The following is a 17,986-nucleotide window of genomic DNA, read 5'->3' as shown; positions in this document are numbered from 1 at the left end:
GAGAGACTCAGAAAATAAGACAGCAAGATTTTTAAAAATATCTTTTTCAATTAACTTCCATTTCTTTCAAGTCCGAGACAACTCTGGAGCCAGAACAAACAGGATGATATGATTATGCAAACTATTAATCTACCCATCAAAGGAGAGCCAGCTCATGGTTACGGAGCAGTTGACACGTTCCTCCGAACGGCTTCTGCAGCATGAGCCTCCTCGTTTTCCCTGGGGCCAGAATGCTCAGGGTACAACCTCTTAAGAAGTAGAAGAAAGCCCTTCCTCAAAGACAAAATAATCCACAAGTACTCCATGAGCTGTGCCTTCCACCACAGCTTTAAAGAAAAAGCCAGCCCACATTAAAACATATTTAAACAGAACAAAGGAGAAAAATCTACAGCACTACCATTTTAGATCACTCCAGGCTTGTGGGAAAACAGGAAATCTGCATCCTCATAGACCATTTGGACATCATTTGATGTGAGCAAGAGGGCTGCATTTGGAGCAAGAAGTCTTTCAATTACTTTGAATATTAAATACTACAATCATAAAAATTAATTTCTATAGATCATTTAGGACAAACAAGTATCTGGTTTGTACAAACCTAAAACAAATATAAAAAGAATTAGAGAATTTAATTTAGAGACTTCACACAATACCAACAAATTTCTTCCACTGATAACAGTATGGATATATCTGAGATGAGGAAGTTAAAGAAATTAAAGTTTTATGGCTCGCTGGGTGGTTAATTGAATACTTGTTCCTGGTTATACACAGGAAGGAAAAGTCCAAAGCCAGCTGCGTTTTGAGGAAAGCACCTCATGGATTTACAAATGAGACCATTCTACCGAAAAACAGTCCACCAGAGTGAATATCCAGAAGTGCCTAATTGCTCATATACTAGGGAACCAGAAGGCATCACTTAAAATTATTTGATCCTACGTTGCCATAATGAAGCCATGGGATATCATTCACTTGAATTTATGACTGATTACACAGACGCTCCCCACTCACCCCTCCATCAACAATCACCCTTTAAAACAAACCCATAATTGAAGAAATCAAACTCCTCCACTGTTGTGCCTGTTGTGCCTGAGAAGGAACCTGTCATGTCTGTGAAGGGACTGCTCCCAAAATTTCAATTTCTCATTTAATCACATAAGCAGTAAGGGGGAAAACCCATAAAAGCTATTACAAACAGATACCATGATGTCAAAGGAAAAACACCTGGAGAAAGGGAGTTTAATAAACAACCTTCTTTTATTACAATAGGCTTGACGTCATTATTTATTATTTCCATCACTAAAACACAAAACCGTGTGCCTCATCGTGGGCCAGGATGAAAAGGATATGTGGACTTTCCTGGGTGTTTTAATATCCTCTTATTGACAGTAAATAGAAGATCTAAGCAAGGACTGGGAACAGGAAATGATTTTAGTGATTTCATTACAGTAACAGAGAAGCATTTCCAAAGGCAGCACTTGGCAGATGGTCAGGTAAGGCTTCTGCTTCTAAGCAGCCTCCAAGTCAACAAGCCCGGTATTGATACAAGGTTAGCACATAATTCACGGGTTGTCCCAGCAAGCAGAAAAGTTTTCACAAATACATGCTGTAGCCTTGGCAATGGAACACAGGTAGCTGGTGTTTAAAAGTTCATTTAAGATCATTTCACAAGGAAAGGTATTTAGAGGCGGCAGGAGCACATAATAGCAAACAGCGCTGGATGTTCTGGTACAAATCAATCAGGTTTGCTGTGAAATAAGGAGTCTGGCACATTTCCACTTAGTTTTATGCAAGGTAAACGTGACTGTAGAATTTTCAGGTTGTGGAGCCTTTTCACTCAAGAAACCTGGTCGATTCATTGTAACATCAAACATCGCCTTGCTGAGTCCCTTCAGAAACTGATTCCTGTGGAACAGAGTATTAGTGGTTGGAAGTTCCTTCATTCTGTGAAACCCACTCTTTAAATTTCCAAAGTGCCTTTTAAAACTCCCATTTAGCACGGTCCTGTAAGACAGACTGTGCTTACCTCTATTACACATGCGGATGCTAGAAAGGCCAAGTCAAGGTCACAGGAACCCTTGGCCAGCCCCTCCCCCCAACTCCAGGTGTTCTATGTTTGATAGGCAATGCATTTTCCTTTTTTTATTAGTACCCATTAGCTTTTAAATACTGAGTTTTAACACGTGATTACATCTTGATTACACTCATTCTATTACTTCCCCTTATACCCTCTGCTCCCTTCCTGTTATTCCCTTCCTTTCGTCTAATAACAGGCTCTCTTCTGCTTTCATGTTATCTTCTTAGCTTCTACATCTTAAGGAGAACAAATTATATTTGTCTGAGTAGGCTTATTTCACTCAACAGCTTGGTCTCCAGACCCATTTTCCTACAAATGACAAAACTTCATTCTTTACGGGTAATATTTCCTTATCCACTCATCCAATGGCGGGCAACTTGGCTAGCTCTGTAACTTGACTTCTGTGAAATGTACTGCAATAAATATAGATATGTGAGTATCCCTGTAGTATACCAACTTTGATCCCTTTGGGGTATACACTAAGGCATGGTCCGGCTGACCCAATGAGGCCTCTATTGGTTTTTTGAGAAACCACTGTTCTCATTTCCATAGTGGCTGCACTTACATTCTCATTAACAGGGTAGAAAGGTTCCTTTTCCCCACCAATAACATTCTATACATTTTAATATAATTAAAATCATACTATCATGTGTTGTGCCGTTTTCCTGTAGGTGTATATTCCACCATGCCATTCTGCTTGAACATGGGTTTTATAGTCAGGGTTTATAAGGGAAAGTCAATATAGGATACATAATTTATAGGATTATTTTATAATATTCACCCAAAAAGTCAAATGCAGAAGAGTGTAGGGGATCTGTCCACACAATGGAGACCCAAAGAATCCAGCTGAGGGCGTGGATCCCACAGCAATATACTGCACAAGTCTAGCTCAAGACCTGGAGCCCAGGGCACTGTCTGTCCTCTTTGAGTCCAGCTGGAGATCTAGAGCCCATGACAATGTCTCATGCAAGTCTGAATCAAGGATCTGTACTGGGAAGGCCCAAAGCTTAGTGATGGAAGCTAGAAAGTCCATGCTAGCAGGTTGAAGGATCTGTGTCAGCAGCCTGAGGATCTGCTCTGCAGCCAGGAAGCAATGCTCAAGGTAAGAACCAGAGCTCCCCTGAAAAGAACCACAGTCCTCCTCAGGGATGATGAGGACCCAAGCTCCTCTGATGATGAGAACAGCTGAGTTCACATCAGGAAAACTAGTGACAGGCTTCTCCAGGAGAATCAACAGTTCTGCTTTCATACTGTTGGCAATAATCCTCAGGTGAGCCGTCCACACCCAGCACCTGGATGACTCAATTCAGATGGGTGTTACAAGGTGACCATTAGTTAACCCACTGCAATGGGTGTGAAATATAGAATCTTTGTAAGAAAGCTGATTTAAGTGTCTAATGCTCATCCATCACACAACTGCTCTTACTGAGTACCTACACAAAACATTCAATTTTAAAGAGGAGAATGGTGGGGTGGATGTTTTGGAGTACCACTTGTCAGCAGTTTCCTTGTAAATCCAATCACTTTGAAAACTTCTCCCAATTTACTCCAGTGTATTCCTGTACAACCCTGAGCTCTCTCATTGATGGTGTTAGTCCATAAAATGTGTGCTCCCTGGGGTTCTGTCCAAAGCCCTAAATCTCTCACCAGAGTTCCAGGTCCATTTGGACATCCTCCACTGAATGTCCAAAATGTACCTGCAGCTCAACACATTCAAAATCGAACACATCTTTAACCCAGCCACCAGGCCCACCCCTCGCTCAGGTTACCTCCCTGTTACAGTGAAAGAAGTCACGACTGCCTCCTCACTCTCCCTTGTCTCAAATCAATGAGTCTTGAGTCTACTGTTGAACCCCTGCACACCTCTAGACAGCTTCAGAATGTGGTCAGGACACTCATGGCTTTTCAATGCCTACAGTCAAAAATCATTAACGTGCCATTGAGGACAAGTGTTTCTCTGAGGTATTTTACACAAAGTCATCCTCCTTGGTCTTGAGGCAGGTAGCTTCGGCACATGTGCAAGAAATCATATAGCTTCGTGTCACAGACAGCTTGCATCCCCTCTGGACTGCAATGGCTTCCCTGCCTCCCCACACACATTTTTGCATTTTCTTGGTCTGACGACTGTAATTTAATTTGCTATCTCAATTAAGAATGGAATGGAGGCCATTATATTAAGTGAAGCTGGGTGCAGAAAGACATCTCACATTCACACTCACATGTAGAACTGGGGGAAAAAAACTTCACATTAGAGAGTAGAAAAGTAGTAACCAGAGGCCAGGGAGACTGGGGACTTAGGAGCGGCTTAATGGGGAGAGGTACAGCTGGACATGAGGAATAACTTCTAGTGTTCTACAGCACACGAGGGTACTACAGATGACAACACTTAATTGTGTATTTCAAAATAGCTTACTAAGATGATTCTGAATACTGTATTTCCAATACAAATGAACTATGTGTGGGGTGATGCATACACCAATTACTCAGACCTGCACATTGTACACAAGTATTTAAGTCACACTGTTATCCCCATAAAAACATACTATTATTGTGTCAATTATAAATATTTTCACATAAGAATGGAGACGCATATGATTATGTCTCATGGAAGTCACTATAGGGACATGATAAATTCTAGGCACCTAAAGTGGAATTATTGCTGGCACCCATGGAAGACAGGCATGAAGCTGGAAAGGAACTGAGCACTGAGGCAGCTTCTATTTCAGGCTGTTTCAGAAAATGATTACTTCAGTAATGGCGACAAGCCACTCCTAAACTCAGTGACTCAAAACAATCAGCCTTTGGACCCAGCCTGCAGATGGGGCTCAGTTTGCTCTTTTCCCATCCTGCATGGATCAACAGCTGCTCAGGCCTATTCTTCTCACAGTGAGTGATGGGAACCCAAGAAGTTGAACAGCATAAGCACAGTAATTCCTGTTGCTAAGCTGCCTTGGCAACAGCCTAAAGTCAAGGCATAGGAAAATACACTCCATCCACCAAGAAGCCATAGCTGGGACACAGACACCATACAGAGGTGAACTGAGGATACTGATCCAATCGGCCACAAGCTGCACGACTTCTAACCATCTGTGCGGGCCATAGCTTCTTCCTCTCCTCCTCTTATCCATGGCAGCCCAGAATGCAAGCCCCATTCAGGCAAGATTTTTGTCTCATTGTCCACTGCAGTTATTTTGGGTACACAGATTTTGTGTGTTTCGCTGCTATCAGTCTAGTGCTTAGAATAATGCCCAGTGTCTGGTAGACATTAATGTGCCTTCCTGGCCCAAACAGTGCCATTCAGGGACAACTCTGAGACAAGGACATAGATAAGCAGATACCCTAGTTGTCTATTACACATGACATAAACACCTTCATGATCTAGTCCAGGTCTGCCCACCAGATGCTAGTGTAGTAGTTAAAAAGACAACCTTTAGAGAAACACTTAGTTTCAAATCCTGATTTAGCTCAATCTTCATTTCCCATTCATAAAATGGTAACAATTACCTTTTGGAATTCTTGTAGGATAACCTATGTAAAGATCTTTGTAGAATGTCTTGCTCATAACCAACTCTGAACAAATGGTGGCCATTCCAATGCAGTCTCATGTCTATCACACCTTTCTGTACCTTTCTACCATGTTCAATTTAATTCCAACTTCAGTTGATTTTATTAGGGCACATACTTAATTCAAAGTGAGTGAGTACAACATACAGATCTTCTCCCCTTCAGACCTGGCTTTACTATGTAATGGCCCTTTCCCAGAACTTTGTTCCTTGCTAGAGACCTAAAGTATAAAAGATCAGTGTAGGGCCAGAAGTTTAGCTCAAGTACTTGGCTGGTAAGCATGAGGTGGTGAGTTCGATCCCCAGTACCAAAAAAAATAGTTAGTGTAAAATGAGAATGGTTACTCCATGGTGCTGCTACATTATGGAAGTTTGCAGGCCTGGACTTCCTGGGGAAATACAGCTGCAAAGAAAGGGTAGGCACCCAGGCATATAATTATGCAATAAGGAACAGCCTAATATTCTTTGGCCAAGAAACTAACGAGAAACCCACAGAGGCTCCTTGGCTCTTACATTTCAGATGTTCCCTGGGTTGTTTAACATTGGATATAAGTGGGGCTGGGGCTGTAGCTCAGTGGTAAAGTGCTTGTCTAGCATATGTAAGGTCTTTGGTTCAAATCCCAACACTGCAAAAATAAATAAATAAATAAGAAAACAAAGACCAGACATGCTGGTCCATGCCTGTAATCCCAACACTTGGGAGGCTGAGGCAGGAGGATCACTAAGAGTTCGAAGACAGCCTGGGCTCTACAGTAGTTCAGGGTCAGCCTGAACTATATAGCAGACCCTATCTCAAAAATAGCAACAACAAAAAAGATAAAGTTACAAAATTGGATTTAAGCAAAGGTTATTTATGCAAATTAACCCAAGGCACACCATAAAATTTTATGTAGACTTTGCATTCTATACAGAAATACAGAGTAGGTCAGGTTGGTGAACATGTAAGAACAGAAAGCTGGCAGCACCTACAACATGGTCCCCTGCTTCTAGCTCACTTTCTTTCCTTTGGTTGCTACTTTAGGTCTGGCCTGACCCTCGTGGCATTTGCCCAGGCCCTTGTGGGTCTAACTATCCAATGAGTAAGCACCGGACAGAGTCGTAAAAATCCATTTCCAAAATTCTATGATTCTGCTTCTCTTCTTTACCACTCCTCTACTCACAAAATACACCACTAAAGATCACGGGCAGTTTTGTTAGCCATGCATGATGGTGCCTGTCTGTAAATTCAACTACTAGGAGCTTGAGGGGGAAGAATCACAAGTTTGAGGCCAATCTGAGAAGTTCAACGAGACCCTGTCTCAAAATAAAAAGGAGAGAGGACACATGGTTAGTACTCGATGGGTTTGATACCCATAAAGGACACAAAAAGCTTTTGTTAGTGGAACAGCCCCAAACAATGTGAGCTAAGACACATGTGGTGCAGTTCCCATCTGGTTTAGCAGTCACTCACGTTCCTCATGGGGAAAGCCTCCTTGTTGGGTCTGCTGATATATTAAATAAAGATAATTTTTACATCCTTGGTTATACACTGAGCACAACCTTTTCTATCTAGTTTTTTGTTCTTTTTTTGTTTTTGACACATGTTCTCACTCTATATTTCAGGCGGATCTTGAACTCACAGTGATCCTCCTGCCTCAGTCTCCCAAGTGCTGGGATTAGGATGGCACCACCAAACCCAGCCCACTCTATTGTGTTTTTATGTTGATTTCATTTGTGTTGAATTCAATAATATTTCATCCTATTACAATAGTTTTGACTTTCGCTGAGACAGAAATAAGCATCATTAATAATTAAATTCAGGTTTAAAACCATGTGTGATTTATTGCTTTTTAAAAACTTTAATAGGAAATTTCAAATATACAAAAATAGAGGGAACAGAATTAACAGACCCCCATGCGATCAACACCCAGCTCTGGAAATCCCAATCATGGCTGATTTTCATTTTCTCCTTTATCTCACTTCCTTCCTTTTGCCCCAGATTATTCTGAAGCAAATCCAAGGCATTAATATGAATACATTATTCTTAATCATAGTTCTTGGATCAGATCTCACATTACGAGCAAAAAAAAAACTACTGGGCTGTCCAAGGTCCTGGGCTCGATATGCAGCACCATAAGAAACAAAAGACCTAGTTAAAATGGCAAGGTAGCCCATACACCTACTACCCTTTCTCTTCAGTCTATTTGAACATGGTTAGCTCAACACCATCACTACAGCCTGCAGAACAGAAAACAGTGTTCACTAAAGACTGACTGAGCCCCACACAGAAGGTGTTTCCTAATCCTATGGTTGGTTTCTATTCGTACTTCATAAAAAAAAAAAAAATTATGTATGTTGAGAGGTGGCTTTTAAACTTTTTCCCATTTATATGTGAAAGTTATCAAGGCAAGTAATTCAAAGACAAGGCAATGGCGAACATTAATGACAGGTAAAAAAGCTCTTTTAATCTAGAAGGATGGATTAGCCAAGAAAACAAGAGTTTAGCAATATCCAGCTTGCTTGCTGCAAGAGACAAAATGCTTTTTTTGGGGGGGTACTGGGGATTGAGCCTAAGGAACACTGAGCTATACCCGCATCCACATTGGGGACAGGATCTTGCTAAGTTGTCCAGACTGACCTTGAAACTTGTGATCCACCTGCCTTAGTTTTGGAACTACAGGAATGTACTACCACATGCAGCAGAATAAAATACCTTTTAAAAAGGCAAAGAAGCTAGGTGTGATGCAGCACAATTACAACCCCAACCTCTAGAGAGGATCTCAAGAGGATCACAAGTTCCAGCCCCTTGAGGTTATTTAGCCATACCCTTTTTCCATGTAAAGAATAAAAAGGGCTGTGGGAAACAAAAAAGCAAAGGAAAAAAAAAAAAATCCTGTAGGGGCTGGGGATTTAGCTCAGCGGCATAAACGCCTGCTTTGCAAGCATACAGCCATGAGTTCGATCCCTGGTACCGATAAAAACGAAAAAGACAAAAAAAAAAGGGCTGTGGGGCAGCTCAATGTGTGAAGATCCAGGGTTCAAACCCCAGTCCTGAAAGGAAAAAAACCAGGTCTTCCTAAACTCCAAAAAATGTAATTCACGCTGGGCGCTAAGAAATTCAAATTTAAGGCATTTGCCTTTTTTTTTTTTTTTTTTTTTTTGTCTTTTTCCTTTTTTATCGGTACCAGGGATCGAACTCACGACTGCCTAATTGCAAGACAGGCGCTTATGCCGCTGAGCTAAATCCCCAGCCCCCGGCATTTGCCTTTTAAACCCAAAAATTTCGTGAAATAATTTAGTTGAGTTTATAAAGCTGGCTTTGTTATTCACAACTGACATTTTCTTTAAATCTATCAAAAAATGCACTTTTAGTCTATGAAGTAATGTAAACTAAATGCTTTCATAGGTGTATCTGGTTATCTAATTAATTTCATTAGAAAGCATTAAAAAGAAGGACAAAGCATTGTAAAGGGGAAATTGTGGGTAGCTTATACAATTTATAAGCAATCCAAAGTTACTAATCTTCTCCATCTTAATTTGCTCAAGCAAATCATTTTCTGAAATTCAACCACTAAAATCATGCTGAAAATAGAGAATTTCACTAATACTCTTTCATAAAAATGTCAATATCTCTACTTTCACATGTACAAAACAGAAAACACCTGCAATATAACAAAGGTAAATGAATTGTAACAACTGCTTTTGAGTTGTTACTAATAACCTGGAAAGGAATCAATACAGATTACACCCACAGAATGGCTAAAACCCATTTGCATGTTGCGGCAACACCGTGGATTGGTAACCAAAAGCCATTTATGCCTCCTTTCTTTCTCGCATTTCCCACCTACAAAGGCTAGAAAAGAAAACAAATAATAATAGTAGATTTTAAATACAACTAGAGATGGCCATGTGACACACAAAACCAAAGAAGGTTGTCCTTTTCCAACAAAAAAGGCTAAGTCTTGCTAGGAAAAAGCCCCTTCACCTTTTTCCTTTCTGAATATGAATAAAAGGCAGCCCCCTTAACCACAAAACAATGAACATGAACATCAAGCTCCTCGGAGCACACCACATGGAAAAGGGAGAGGACAGGGTCTCTGAGCCACTCTTCAGGTCTGGACTGCCCCCCTCTGGACTTCTTGCATAAAATACATAAATGCTATCAGATCAAACTACTATAGTGAGTGTTTTTACTACTATTAAGTGCTACAGTAGGTTCTGCAGGTAAAAAATATCTACTATAGCAGGATTTTCTGATACCACAGGTGAACGTACTTGTAACAGACCCAAATACAAGAATCTCACCTGGGGGAGAGGTAGGAGGCAGGAAGATCAGGCCTTTGAGCCAGCCTAGATTACACAAATCCTATGTCAGTCTGGCTACACAGCAAGACTGTCTCAAAAACCAAAATAAAGCTCCTATAATAACCAGATTAAGAGTTCTCAAGAAAATGTTCACCAACTCCTGAAACAGTCTAAAAAAATCTCAATGACAAGTCTGCATGTTTGCTTGCAACTAAAGATGAGTGACACGTGACCGATGGAAAAGGGGGCGGGAGATGATAAAAGTGACACTCCAGATTCAAATGGCAAAGCGAGATACATCTGGGGAGGTTTCAGTTAATATTTCCTATACACCAACTTCAACTTCCAAAAGAGCAGTTTATTTCTTGGACAGAAGAAATTGCAACTCAGTTGTTAAGTTTGAACCTTCAAACTCGGGAAGCTTTCCTCCAGGTCGCTAGCAACAGCCTTATCCACTTCATGCAGGATCTTAATGAAGTCTTCCACCTTTGAGTCAAACAAAAAAATCAGATGAAGAGAGGAAAAGTAAAGGTGGTTTGAGACCTAGATCGGTGGTAATAAAGATGCTCTGCCTATGGTGTCTAAACAGTCCCAGACAGTCACGCTGACCACAGATAACAACACGAGTATTCTTGGCACTGGTCTGCAACACTGTGAAAGAAGTGACTGCCCCAACCCCATGATTTACTCTGGAGCCAGCACTTATTCTCCTGATGCCTCCCTTCAGGGCCCATGACCACATATCTGTCACCATCCTCCTCGCCAACACAGCCCCTCGGGCCCTCAGTCCCTATTTTGAAGTTGCCTCCAATAACAGTAACGTGACATCATGTGAAGAACCATAAAAACCTAATAAATGTAATGAGTATATCCAAGAATCTTACATTTAGTCTGCTTTGGAAAATAAAGGGATATGATAAATTCCACGTTGATTCCTTCCTCTAAAAATTGCTCTCAGGCCAATATGAGGAACTACCCAGCGGCTGTCTTTCCAACAGGGCATGAAGTCATGGAAGGTGCACTATCTTTTTTGACTATGTCTTAAAAAGACCAGGTGCTCACTTTAAATCATTTTAATTTGAGATGCAGCCCCGTATAATTTCCTGGTACTCACCACAGGATTATAGAAAGGAAGAAGGTTTTGAAATGCACAGGAACATTTCTGTTTGCTTAACTGGCCCTCCTTTAGTCCCTGAGTCACAGTCTCCTAAAATGAACAACAAAAGACCTAGTGTTCAAAAAGGAAATTCTCTAAAGTTGTATCTGGTAACTAAATATAAATTGATATATACAATTACAGATCCCGATAGGCACTTGAAATGTTCCAAACTCAACCTGCCACCGCAAAGAGGCATATGTAAATCGATAATGATCCCCACGGCAGTCTTTATTGTAGGGAAGGGTTCTCACCACCTTGGTTTCTGCTGCACAAACCAAAAACCTGGGCACAGCTAAGACATTTTCCATTCTCCTGCTACTGACTTCTCCTTCCAGTATTCAGATCTACCCTGCTAAACCTTTCCCTTACCCTCCTCCGCACACTCATTTAGGGTCTCACCATTTTTCAGATTATTCTTGAAGCTAACCAACCTTAAAGGACCACTGGTTTGTCCCCTGGCCTGCAGCTTCAACCCTCTCTAATCCCCCCTCTCACTTCTGGAGTAATCTTTCTAAACTGACCCCACTGTCTGATGCTTTAAAAAGACACTAGTTTCTCAGTTTCCTCAAGATTAAACCCAAACTCCCTAACTATGACAAGCAAGAATTGTCATGGTATACCCCTGGCTTATTCTCAGCCCACCTTCTGCTATATTTCCTAAAATGCAAATCAAAATAACGCACAATTTATCAGCTGTAGAAATAATACAAACTAAAGGACGAGTACTTTTGCATGTCAATAGCACTTTGGCACTGTGCAGCCCGCATGCGTCAGTCACCTTCACATCTACAATGTCAAAGTTGTATTCTAACTTCCAAAATGCTTGCTAAAGTGATGACCCAAATCTGGAAAATACACATGTGGAACTAACCAAAAAACTCAAGTCAGCAAAATAAAAACTTTTTTCCAAATTATATTTATATTTATTTTTAACATTTCTGCTGTGTAACCCGCCTCAGTGCCAGTAGCCCATGGACAGAGGCCAGGCAATGGTTTGGGGTCACAGTTTGCTCTCGCATGGGACACTATGAGAGGCCCACAGGGATAGGTCTGCCATAAATCCAAACCCACGCAGAAAGACTTTCTAAGAGAAATATCCTTCTTTAAGAAAAATCAATGAGTATGAATATAGTCATCATAGTTATGTTCACAAGTATATTTTTCTAGGTATCTGAATGGAACCAGTATGTTCAAAGGAAGACTATGCTAATACTCAGAACATATAATCACTGAACACATTCAGAAAGAATATTCTTTAGACAAATTGTGTCATAAATTTTGAAAACTGATTATCTGGCTTTCAGTGAATTCATCTAGAGTAAAGAAAAGTACTTTGAGTATTAAATATAGCATACCTTATAAAATTCTTTGAAAACCACATAATGTAAACTAGATTACAAGTGTATAAAAATGCATATATAAACATGCTAAATATGTTAGTTGCTATTTTAAGATTACAAATTGATGATAAAATTTTTTTATTTTCTCAAACTAATATATTCAAAACATAATAGAAGGGCTAGGGATGTAGTTTGCTTGCTGAATATGCACAAAAAAGGTAACAATAATGAAGTTTAGAGTATTAAGCAACCATGCTTCCTTCTGCTAAAGAAACCGCCAATACTTCTTTCCTACCTTTGTCAATGCCTGCAAAATATTAGAAAGAAATTCACAAGAAATATCCTTTAAGATTTTCAAGTGGAAGTCATCTTGGGTTAAATCAGGCTTTTGAGTTTCTTCTGTGTTAGATTCTGTTGAGTTTTCTGGTTTCTTCTGACAATGTTCCACATTTTCTAACACCCGAATTAGGCTGTCAATCAGAGGAAGATCTACTGTACAAAACGAAGAGGCACTACGTCAGTTAAGTTCGGTTTTTCATTCATTCACCTGTACATAATCAACTCATGCTATACACTGTATTTTGGCACTACTGATAAAGTCGTAAGCAAGACCATTAAAGCAACACCCTTTTATATTTCTACACAGTGCTTCCAAAAAGTAGGTGAATTAAAATAGACTGCTTTGGATTTTGATGAGTTTTATAAAGGAAATAAAAGGAAAATATAACCAAGCAACTCAGCAGGGGAGGCTGTCTGAAGAGATGACACTGACCAAAGGATAAGAAACACCAACAGTGCAAAAGGCCCAGGAAAATGCCTCAGACAAAGGAAACACAAGGCAAGGTCTGAAGGACAAAAAGAAGGTTGGGACAAAATTCAAATTCAGGGGCTGGAGATTTAGCTCAGTGAAATAAGCGCCTGCCTGGTGAATGCAAAATCGTGAGTTCAATACCCAGCCCCACAAAAAAAAGAAAAAAAAAAAAGAAAAAAATTCAAATTCAATAGTGTGAACATGCTAAATGGTATTTCAGGGTCAATCACCTATTGTAATTTTACCATTTCTGCTTAATAATTCTAACACTAAGGAAAAGGAAAGTTTCTGCAGCATTGAATCAAATACGTCAGTTTGAAAAAACTAACTTCTCATTCAAACTTCAAACATTTATCATAATACATGGAAATGACATTTTAAAAAAATTAGCAACCAGGGAAACCTTATCTTCTATTTCTCAGCTCAGTGTCACCTTTTCAGACCACCTCCCTGCCTGGCTATTTTACTACATTCTCCTCTCTTTGGATTTTTTAACTATTTTTGTTTCCATAATGCCTATATTTTGGTCATAATCCATCCCCTCCTCCCCTCTCTTACCATCCCACTCTTCTCTCTTGTATTATCACCAGTTTGACTCTAAGGCCACCACTGATCTATTCCAGCCACTTTACACTTTCTCACCCTGGCCCTACTCTGCAAAACTGCCATTCAAGGTTTAGAGTAGGGCAAGCAGGAGAGTTTATCAGAAGTCTGAGTTAAAAGAGCATCTTTATACTTTCTGCTCGACCACAAACACTGTACACAAAATTATAAGGGGATGTGAGAGCACAGCAGTAAAGAACACTCAGTCCCTTACCATCAAGAAAGACATGCTCCTAGCATTGTAAATAAACTCTCACTTTCAACAGGAAGATTATATACACAGTGTAACAGGACATCAACACTTGCTAAGGGAACAACATGTAGAAAAAAACACCATAGTGGGTGATACTAACTTTGCTCTTATTTCATGTCAAATCAAGAAAAATAATTAAAGTTACAGAAGACATAAGCCAGCAAGCGTAACAATGGACAATTCCAACACTGGAAGCTTTTCAGGTTTTGTGTGTTAGGGATCCTCGTCTATCTGATTCTGGCTTATTTCACTTAGCATCATGATTTCCACTTCCATCCCCTTCTCCTGCAAATGGCAGCTTTGTTCTTCATGGTCTAATAATACTTCACTGTTTATATGTGCCCCATTTTCTTTATCTATTCATCCTGAATAATCCAATAACAGGCAATGAAACTGAAGCAGTAATAAAAAAAAATCTAAGATAAACCCAATTTCTGACAAATTCACTGCTAAACTCTATAATCAGGAAATATCTAACATCAATATTCCTCAAACTCTTTAATAAATCAAAAGGAAAAGAGTACTCCCAAAGTCATTCTTGGAAACTAGCATTATCTGGTTCCAAAATCAGATAGGGATCCAACCAAAAAACAGAACTACAGACTAGTCTAATGAACATAGACACAAAAATCTTCAACATGACATTGGCAAATAGAATGCAACAAATCAAAAAGATCATATACCATGAGCAAGGAGGATTTATTCCAGGGATGCAAAGATGGTTCAACATTCACAAGTCAATCAATGTAATCCACCAGATAAACAGAAAGACAAAAATCACATGGCCACATCTCAATAGATGCAAGCTGGGTGTGGTGGCATATGGCTGCAATCCCAGCAGTCAGGAGGCTAATGCAGGAGGGTCACAGAGTGTGCAAGGCCAGCCTAGGCTACACAGTGAGTTCAAGGACAACTTGAACTACCTAGCAAGACCTTGTCTAACAAAAAAAACCACACCTCAATAGATGCAGAAAAGGCCTTTGACAAAATCCAACTTCCATCTGTAATAAAAATCGTGAAAATAACTGGAATAGAAGTATCTTATCTCAACCCTCAGATCTTACAGGATTTTATTTCTGATAAAAGCCATCTATGATAAACCAACAGCCAACATCACATTAAATGGAGAAAAACTAAAAGTTTTCTTTTGAACAGTAAGAACAAGACAAAGATGTCCACTATCATCACTCCTGTTCAACATATTCCTCAAAACACTAGCTACAGCAATCGGGCAAAGAAAGAAAGAAAAGGGATATATATATATATGGAAAAGAACAAAGTCAAAGTTTATTATTTGCAAATGAGATGATACTTTACTTATAAGACCCAACAAACTCCACCAGAAGACTCCGACAAAAACCAAACCCAGCAATGTAGCAAGATACAAAATCAATACACAAATATCAATAGTGTTCCTACATACTAATAATGAATTCACTAAGAAGTTAGGAAAGCAATACCATTAATAATAGCATCAAGGAAAATTAAATACTTATGAATTAAATACCTAACCACAGAAGTTATATCAGTGAAATTATATCATTATGAAAAAGGAGATCAAAGAGGACATCAGAAAAATGAAAGATATCCATCCTCCTCTATAGGCAGAACCAGTATAGTATAAAATGGCTTCCAAAACTGTGTATAGATTTACACAATCCTAAATAAAACACCAGCAGCATTCTTCACAGATCTAGATCTAGGAAACATTCCTAAAATTTATATGGAACCAGAAGAGACCCAGAATGGTAAAAGCAACCCTGGGTAATAAAAAGCAAAGCAAGTGGCACCACAATCCCAGATCTGAAGCTGTATTACACAGCTGCAGTGATAAAAACAGCACAGTCCCAGCACAGAAACATGCAGATCAATGAAAGAGAATTTAGGAAGAAACAGAAACTCCAAGGACCTTCAGCTAGTTGGTCTTTGAAAAAGGGATCAAAAATGTACACTGGAGAAAGACAGCCTCTTTAATAAACTGTGCTGAGAAAACTGGATATCTGTATGTAGAACATGAGTCTACATCCCAAATATCTCACCATGTACTACACTAAAATCAAAATGAATCAGAGATCTAAATGTTAAAAACAGAAATACTCTGCTGGACTCTTCCAGGGATCCCTGTAAACAGGGAAATTTTTTTTTTTTTTGCGGGGAGTACCAGGGATCAAACTCATGACCTCACGTTTACAAGGCAAGAGCTTATGCCACTGAGCTAAATCCTCGGCAAAACTCTTGAAGATATAAGCACAGACAAGGACTTTCGGAACAGAACCCCAACGACATAAGAAATAATACCAATGGGATTATATAAAATTTAAACACTTCTGCATAGCAAAGGAAACAACCAACAGAGTAACAAGAAACCTACAGAACAGGAAGAAAACTTTTACCATCTATTCCTCAGACAGAAGACTAACATCTAGAATATACAAAGAATTCAAAAGAATTAAACCTCCCCCCAAAATAAAAGATAATCAAAAATGGGTAACAAAAATGAATAAACCTTTCTCAGAAGTACAAAATGGTTAAGTACACAAAAAAAGTTCAACACTGTTGGCCATTAGAGAAATGCAAATTAAAACAAAATTGAAATATCATCTTCCTCCAAAAAGAACAGTTATCAAGAAATCAAATAATAACAAATGTTGGTGAGGCTGCAGGGGGAAAAGGAACCCTTCTACATTATTGGTAGGAGTACAAAATGATAGAACCACTATAGACATTAGTATGAGATGCTTCAAAAACTAAATTTAATTTGACCCAGATACTCACCTTCTAGGTGTTCTCCCAAAAGAGTTCAAGTCATCATATTGTATCACATGTGTGATACATGCATACTCATGTTTATAGTGGTACAATTTATACAGCTAAGTCTCAGAAATGGCCTGTGTGCCCATCAACAGATGAATGGGCAAATAAAGTGTGACAGTCATACACAATGGAGTACTACTTTTCTAAAAAGTACAATAAGTTTGAGGTATTCATAGGAAAATGGATGCACCCTGAGACCATAATGTTAAACAAAATAAATCAGACACATCAGCTCAATCACTATATGGTTTTCCTTATATGAGAAACCCAAAATCATGTAATAAATAAAGAGCAAAATCATGTGAAGATACAAATTATAATGAATGTGATTGTTATGTATACCTAAAATGTACTAATAAATCTAATGTGAAAAAAATGCAGATTCCACAATGACTGCTTTGGGGGAAAAAAATACCCAAAGAAACAGCAGCAGAAAACTGGGAGATCTTTTCCAATAGGAAAGGGAACAAGAGATAGAGGAAAGGAGGAGAGAAGAAAAGAAAAGGGATGGAGAAAAACACTGAAGGGGAAGGGAAAAAAGCAGAAATGAGGTTTGGAAATGAGAAGAGGACCAAGAGACCAAGCATTGGAAAGAGCAGGGAGGGGCTGGATGGGTAGGGAATGAAAAAACTTATGATGTGTTATTTACATTGACCAACTCAGGGCCGGGGGTTTAGCTCAACAGTACAAATGCCTGCTTGGCAAACGTGAGGTTGTGAGTTCAATCCCCAGTATTAAAAAAAAAAAAAAAAGAAAGAAAAAGAAAAAATACATTTACCAACTTCCTAAGATAGATGTCATCACTTTACACTGCAAACATGTGGTTTAAAAAAACTGACAGGAAATTAGAAGGTAGGCTACGATTAGACAAGGGGAAGGGAAGAGGATTAGCAAAATATATAATATATACTCTTTTGAAGTCCCATACTGTCTCCGTTACTGGTTTTGTTCTGTACTGCTCAATTTTGCTCAATTTTATTATGCCTGATAGTATGGGCAATTCTTTTTTTTAAAATTTTATTTAAAAGGAAAAAGAGAAAAAACAAAACGAAATAAAGCGGTGTAAGAGTACAAGTAATACAGAACTA

At 39.2% G+C, this 17,986-nt stretch overlaps 1 protein-coding gene and 1 non-coding gene across 5 annotated transcripts in view; both read right to left on the bottom strand.

Moving 5' to 3' along the window:
- Positions 1-1,232: 1,232 nt before the first annotated feature.
- Positions 1,233-17,986, bottom strand: part of Saal1 (serum amyloid A like 1) — a 36,623-nt gene continuing 19,869 nt past the window's right edge. For 2 of the 4 annotated variants that reach the window (XM_063251766.1, XM_063251767.1), the window contains 4 exons: positions 12,713-12,909; positions 11,033-11,125; positions 10,324-10,404; positions 1,233-1,899 (listed from right to left, as the gene is read on the bottom strand). In XM_063251766.1, coding sequence (XP_063107836.1) covers positions 1,861-1,899; positions 10,324-10,404; positions 11,033-11,125; positions 12,713-12,909 — 410 coding nt within the window. In that variant the 3' untranslated portion in view covers positions 1,233-1,860. Of the gene's footprint in view, positions 1,900-9,918; positions 10,405-11,032; positions 11,126-12,712; positions 12,910-17,986 lie in introns of all 4 variants that reach the window. The other 2 variants (XR_010048388.1, XM_013148129.3) reach the window with 2 other exon arrangements.
- Positions 12,017-12,150, bottom strand: LOC111755617 (small nucleolar RNA SNORA42/SNORA80 family). Its single transcript, XR_002790182.1, has one exon. It is a non-coding gene; the product is annotated as a small nucleolar RNA SNORA42/SNORA80 family (small nucleolar RNA).

This window comes from Cavia porcellus, unplaced genomic scaffold (genome assembly GCF_034190915.1).
Source record: "Cavia porcellus strain 051 isolate PalLab524CR breed Dunkin Hartley unplaced genomic scaffold, mCavPor4.1 scaffold_6, whole genome shotgun sequence".
NCBI classification, from domain to species: Eukaryota; Metazoa; Chordata; class Mammalia; order Rodentia; family Caviidae; genus Cavia; species Cavia porcellus.
The sequence above is the reverse complement of the archived record's forward strand: the minus strand, read 5'-3'. Positions and strand labels throughout refer to the sequence as shown.